The 6,973-nt window shown below is 41.7% G+C and overlaps 1 protein-coding gene across 18 annotated transcripts in view; it reads left to right on the top strand.

Annotated features, from left to right (window-relative positions):
- ZNF664 (zinc finger protein 664) overlaps positions 1–6,120 on the top strand; it is a 42,632-nt gene extending 36,512 nt beyond the window's left edge. For all 18 annotated transcript variants that reach the window (XR_010147852.1, XR_010147850.1, XR_010147851.1 and 15 more), the window contains 2 exons: positions 2,064–2,124; positions 2,229–6,120. Coding sequence is in view for 4 of the 18 variants with exons in the window: in XM_063785280.1 (XP_063641350.1) it covers positions 2,828–3,613 (786 nt within the window). In the remaining 14 variants the exon portion in view is untranslated. The remainder of the gene's footprint in view (positions 1–2,063; positions 2,125–2,228) is intronic.
- Positions 6,121–6,973: the final 853 nt, after the last annotated feature.

Below are 6,973 nucleotides of genomic sequence, written 5' to 3' on the forward strand. Positions count from 1 at the left end.
CTTTATTTTGTTTTAACATTCATTTAATTTTATTTTTTAACTATAGAAACATATGTTTCCAGAGTCATGTAACAGTATATTCAGAGAAGTCTCAACTGTATTCTCCCCCATAAGTAATCATTGAATTAAATTCTGGATTATCTTTCACCATGCTTATTTATTTTATTTATTTATTTTATATTTTATATTTTATTTTAGATAGGGTCTCACTCTGTTGCTGAGGCTGGAGTACAGTGGTGCAATCTTGGCTCAATGTAGCCTTGAACTCCCAGGCTCAAGCCATCTTCCTGCCTCAGCTTCCTGAGTAGCTGGGACTACGGGTGTGTGCCACCATGCCTGGCTAACTTTTTAATTTAATTTAATTTAATTTTTTTTGTAGAGACAGGGTCTCCCTATGTTGCCCAGGCTGGTCTCAGACTCCTAGCCTCAAGTGATCCTCCCACCTCGGCCTCCTGGCATGCTGGGATTACAGGCATGAGCCAGTGTGCCAGGCCAGAGTTTATTTTATATATTACGTTCCTTTTTTGCAGAAACGGTAGCATAGAACATATACTATTGTGTACCTTACTTTTTTTTTTTTTTTAACTTAACCGTGTGACCTGGGTTCACTCCATGTCAGTGCACAGTGCTCGTCCTCATTCCTTTTTGTCTTGTGAGGAGGTGCCATACTCGATTCGGCTAGTTCCCTATCGATGGCCTTCGGTTGCTTGCAGTTTTGCTGCCAAATACTGCCTCAGTGAATAACCGGGTATATCAGTCATTTCCTATTTTTACCAATGTGTCTTTAGGATATATTCTAGAATTATTACTAGGACAAAGGATAGATGCAAACATAATTTTTGTAGATAGATGACCATTTTTGCCGAAATTTTGGGGACCTAATTGAATTTTGTAATTGTAACACTTTCACCTATAAGCAGTCCAGTTTATTTTACATTTTAACATTACATCTCCTCAAACACCCATGCATGTTCTCTTTGTATGGAACATATTAAAAGTGTTACTTTAAGAAGACCTATTGATTTCATTTAGTTAATTTTAAAGTATCATTGCGTATAGTATAAAAGAAATGAAAAGATTGCTAAAACATAGTCCTAAACCTTAAAAGATTTCAGAGTGAATATTTTGAGATTTATTTTCTTCTTTTATCTCCTCCTTATTCTATTTGTGGTGTATTTTGTCCCCTGTAGGCTATCGAAAGACTGGAAATAAGGCACTAAGAAATGTACCTTTATCTGCTCCACCAGAATGAAGCAGGACACGTGTGTGGGTGCCAGAGAGTGTCCTGAAGTACTCTATAGATTTTCAGAAAATATTCATTGAACACCTCTCATTGCCAGGTTATAACAGAGAGCAACGCACACAGTTCCTCCTTCATGGCACTTACATCCTAGTACAGGAGACAGGTTAAAAACCAGGGAACAAATACGATAATTACAAGTCCTGTGGGCTTTAAAGGAATCAAAGGAGATGAAAACAGAGTCTAGCCGGGGGCCTCTTTAGGTAGGGGAGGGGCAGCTGACCCGCAAAGCTCTGCACAAAGTAGGGGAGGGAGTGGCTTAAGTGCTGGGAACAGCATGTACAAAGGCCCCGAGGCAGGAAAGGCTTAGGGTGTTTGAGAGCTGAAAAAGAAAGCCAGAGGCAGGAAGCCCAGGGAGTGAGGTGGGGAGAGGGGCAGGTCAGGTGTTTGAGTTAAGGATTGGGATTTTATTTTAAGTACATCAGGAAATCATTGAGGACAAGTAGGAGAATGACATTTGATACCAACACATCATGTACTTATTCTTTCTATAGATTAGAAGGCAAGTCAAATACGATGTTTTATCTCCAAAAGCAGCAATGTTGTACCTTCTGAAGTTCAAAGTGGAGATCGTTTTCATTGTTGTTCCTTTTTACAGGACAGCTGGTTTTCATACTCACATGTAGGTCTTTTTGAGGATTTCTTTTCTCTTTCAATAATGTTCCCCTTGATGTTGCTCAGATAATTACAATGAGTGATTGTAATTGGATTATATACTTGAGCTGTAAACAGGAGCATGATATCTACAAATTCTCTCCTTCAGAACTGCAAATCCAAGAGACACATCTTTGGAAGATAAGAGAGCTTCTTCAAGACCAAAAAAGGTTTGTGTTACTGCTGTCACATTTATATAAAATTAATTTTGGAATCAATAGCAGTTTTCCAGATAAAAGCATTTTCAATTTATTTATTTATGTTTCTATTACAGGAGACGGCATGATACCCATGTAGGGAATTCCCCAAAGCAGGGCTTGCCATACCTGGACCCCGAGGAGCCTGCTTGCTGGAAAGGCTTTCCTGTCTGATGTGCAAGAGGCAGAATGCCAAACTGACTCTTCAAGGGGCAACTGCAGGGGCTCGAGACCAGCCAGCAGTATCTCATCCTTCGATACAGGGCATATACTGTACAGTCCTTTTTCTAGAAGTGAGACGTACAAGATTACTCTACAAGAGGAAGATTCCAGGGGCTCAAAAACGCAAAGGTTTGCACTTTGAGAGCCCCTTGGAATGTTGACAACTCAGGATCTAAAACAAAGTTCTGTGTTAATGAGTTACAGAATTCACGTGGAAGTCAATGTCACTTTATAATCGATAATAATACTGAGTGAGGAACACTATGCAGGAAGAAACCTTCCGTAGAAAGACAGGCAGGGAAAAGCTTAGGCTGACCTTAAACTTACCTAATAGAGCAAGCCTGAGATAGACTGCCAAAATGGCCAAATAAGAGACTCTATGAAATAACAGTCTTGTAACTGTAGTAATCGTAAGGAAATTTTCTCCTCGAAATCACGATACCAAATAGGAAAAATGATCTACAAGTGCCCCATGTGTAGGGAATTTTTCTCTGAGAGAGCAGATCTTTTTATGCATCAGAAAATTCACACAGCTGAGAAGCCCCATAAATGTGACAAGTGTGATAAGGGTTTCTTTCATATATCAGAACTTCATATTCATTGGAGAGACCATACAGGAGAGAAGGTCTATAAATGTGATGATTGTGGTAAGGATTTTAGCACTACAACAAAACTTAATAGACATAAGAAAATCCATACAGTGGAGAAGCCCTATAAATGTTACGAGTGTGGCAAAGCCTTCAATTGGAGCTCCCATCTTCAAATTCATATGAGAGTTCATACAGGTGAGAAACCGTATGTCTGTAGTGAGTGTGGAAGGGGCTTTAGTAATAGTTCAAACCTTTGCATGCATCAGAGAGTCCACACCGGAGAGAAGCCCTTTAAATGTGAAGAGTGTGGGAAGGCCTTCAGGCACACCTCCAGCCTCTGCATGCATCAAAGAGTCCACACAGGAGAGAAACCCTATAAATGTTATGAGTGTGGGAAGGCATTCAGTCAGAGTTCGAGCCTCTGCATCCACCAGAGAGTCCACACTGGAGAGAAACCCTATAGATGTTGTGGATGTGGGAAGGCCTTCAGTCAGAGTTCGAGCCTGTGCATCCACCAGAGAGTCCACACAGGAGAGAAACCTTTCAAATGTGATGAGTGCGGAAAGGCCTTCAGTCAGAGTACGAGCCTCTGCATCCACCAGAGAGTCCACACAAAGGAGAGAAACCATCTCAAAATATCAGTTATATAAAACGTTTTGCTAAGAGTTTAAAATCTTAAAACCCATAAGTGCCACTAGGAAGGAAACCCTGTATATACCTACATTGACCCAAGAAATATTTACGCAATCCCTAGCAGAACATTGTTTCTGAGGAGGCATATGTGAGATTGATTTGTTGGTTCATGCCAAGTGTGTTCCACAGGTTGACTTTGAATGTGGACCTCTGAGCATCCACCCAGGATGGCTCTCAGGTCCCAGTCACAGATGTCGCTTCCTGGGATTCCAGCACGATGCCTCCATAGTTGAAAGACTACACAAAAAGCCACGATCATTGCCCGGCCTCCTGAGTCACCTTCTATCTATACTTTGCTTAAAAGCTATCCCAGATACTCCCCCTTGAGGAGCTCATGCCCTTCCTTCCTCTTTATTCGAGCATACTGGCAATGCATTGGAAAACAGACAGCTCCCACTAAGATCACGTTCTGGTATTTCTGAGGTTAACACTTGATTTAACCCCTGCATATCTTTCCATATATCCTATTATTTCTGAACCCACCCTACCTATATGTCCTCAAAATCCCCATAAATATCCATCCCTTCCTAGATGGCATTAACTTTCATTTTAGATTTTAGGTGACTCATAATTCCCATTCACTTAGCCTATCAGAAAAGTCATTGGCAGACATATATGTCCTTGAACCTTTTTTATTTGTGTGGATTCTGCTCATCACTGTCTCTGTTAGACTTATTTTGTAGTGGCTGCATCACATATTTTTCACTTGAATTTTTTTGGAAATAGCTGAATGTAAATAGCAGGGAGGAAGAAGCAAGCAAAGTGAGAGCTTTTCTTCATCAGAATTGCCCTCTGGGCTCCTTTGGTAACAGATGGAGCTCCTTCCTAGCTAGGGAGACCTTATGAGAAGTGGATGGTAGGAGGAGTCACTAATGTTTCAATCTCTATTTCTGTAATGTTGGGCAATAATGCATAGGAGTTCTTGATACCCCTTCATTGATTACTGTGTATCAGTTCTTTGTTAGGCATGAACGTCTTTATTAATCCATCATTCTTTTCTTCATTCAACAAATATGTATTGAACACCTCCTATATGCCAGGCACTGTGCTAGGTGCTGGGAATACCACTGATGAGACAGACAAGGTCCCTACTCTCGTGGAGTTTACTTCTGGTGGAGGAGACAGATGATAAGTAAACAAATAAATAATGTAGTTTGAGATAGTGATTAAGTGCTATGAAGAAAATAAACTAGGGTGATGATTTTAGTGGTGGGGTGGGGTGGGGGTGGGGTGACATTAGCTAGTGGTCAGGGAGGCCTTTCCGCGGTGGGATGTTGAGCTGAGGCCAGAGGAGAAGCAGCACTCGCTGGCAGAGCACACAGGCTGCTCTGGGGGATGAGCCGGTGCGTTTAAGGAACAGGCCAGCACTGGCATTCGCAAGCAGTGGGGAAGGGGAGAGATGCCGAGGTGGTCAGTATCCTGACTTTCATAGGCCTTTTTTTGTTTGTTTTAATTTTTGCTAGATTGATATTAAAAACTCATGTGGAGGAACTCAAGGAATGTTTAGAAGACCAAAAGTCCCCAATGACAGGAACAAAAGCAACCAATTTTTAACTTTTCTCATTCCTGTTTTCATTGATTTCCCACATGTAGTCCTTTTGCTCAGGAAGTCTTTGGGGAAATTAAGGATCTTTGAAGCTCTGAAATAGGTGATCAGGTTAGTGGTGTCTGTCAGCTGTCTAAGAGGTTGGAAAACGAACTACTCAAAATAGTCACGAAAATACTGAAAGTTTGATTTTTCTCTCCATATTTGAATTAATTTTTTCTGTTTGACTGGAAGGGGTTTTTGTATAACTAAAACCTCAGCACGTAAAGGAGATTTAAAAGGAGCACATGATTTAGTGGGTGGGCCATGAAACTAGAGATGGGATTTGGGGGTGAATTTGTCAATATCTGGATTTTAATCCAGACATCTCTGCTAACAAGCCTTTGGTAGGTCACTTCAGATACTTTTCCTCCTTTTTACAAAGAGAGGGCTGGCTTAGTTATTTGCCAAAGCCCCTTCCAGGCCTGAATTCCACAAGTACGATTTACTGTAGTGTCTTATCACTCTTTCATGTCACAATAGGGTGGAGCATTAGAGAAAAGCCTAGACTTTTAGTTGATAGAGAGCCAGTTGAAATATCATTGATAGAATTTTAGTTTTAGGAAAAATTGGTTTGATTTCTAGCTTTATTACTATTAGGTATGTGAGCTTGGGCAAATCGCTTAATCTTTGAGTCTAGTTTTCTCTCAAAATGAGAACATTAGGCTAAATGATTTCCGAGTTTCCAGCTAGTCCTAGAGTTCTATATTTCTACATAGTTGAATTATTTTATCATGCTGTTGCTGGGGAATATGACTAACCCTTTTGAAGCTACTAATTTTATGTCGAGCTTTAAAGTCCATAATTGTTATCTTCAGAAAATATTATTTGACCTACAGTATGTCCAAATCAATTTAATAAAATCGCTTTATAACAGGGTTCTGTGCTTGACATGTAGTTGTGTGAATTCAGTGGTCGTGTGTGGGAGTATGGGTATGGGTGTGTGGTGGAGAATTGGCTTGCACATTAAGCCCAGGGTGACCATGTAATTTATTGTCCAAACTGAGCACTTGAGAGTGAAGGGAGGGGGTGCTGTTGATACTCACATCTGGACAACAAGCCTAGAATGGGCCTGTCTCGGGCACACCAAGGTGTGAGGACACCTTGGTCTGAGGTCACAGCCACACAGGTAATAAATGACTCAAGTCAGGAATAATCCAGCTGGAGAGAGCACAGTCCACTGAGAGGACTGCCTCAGCTCGGCTGTGGCTCTGTGTTCACGGCGAATACAGGCCCACAGCTCTTCTAAGAAAACACCAACCTCGATTTTCACACACAATTTAATCTTAAAATGTTGGCAGCTAATTCCTTTTCCTTGGGTGATCCATTTTGGTGCTTTCTGTGATCTTCCTGGTGCCCCTTGGCAGTTCCTCCAAGCCCTGCCCTGGCCCCTGCTGACTGCAGCCCATGCCTGGGAAGGCGTGAAGTGCTGTCAGCTGAAGCAGAGGGGACCCACGTTCTGTGCCGCAGTCAACAGTCTGACTGGCTGTGGCGTCTACCAGCTTTGAGAGACAAGTCTGCATTGCAATTCCACCATTGGGATGGGAGCAACCCAAACTAGCCCTTCTGATGGGGGTGGGTGGTGGGGGCAAGGGTAGGTCATCTGTGATGGGATTCACTCTTGGTGCCTGCTAGGATTTAGAGTGTGAGCCAAGATAAGTCCAGAATGACTGCATGGTTTCTAACTTGGAAGCATGAATAAACGGCAGATTGCCTCTTGCAGATAGGAAGA

The sequence above is a fragment of the Pan troglodytes genome, chromosome 10 (genome assembly GCF_028858775.2).
Source record: "Pan troglodytes isolate AG18354 chromosome 10, NHGRI_mPanTro3-v2.0_pri, whole genome shotgun sequence".
Taxonomy (NCBI): domain Eukaryota; kingdom Metazoa; phylum Chordata; class Mammalia; order Primates; family Hominidae; genus Pan; species Pan troglodytes.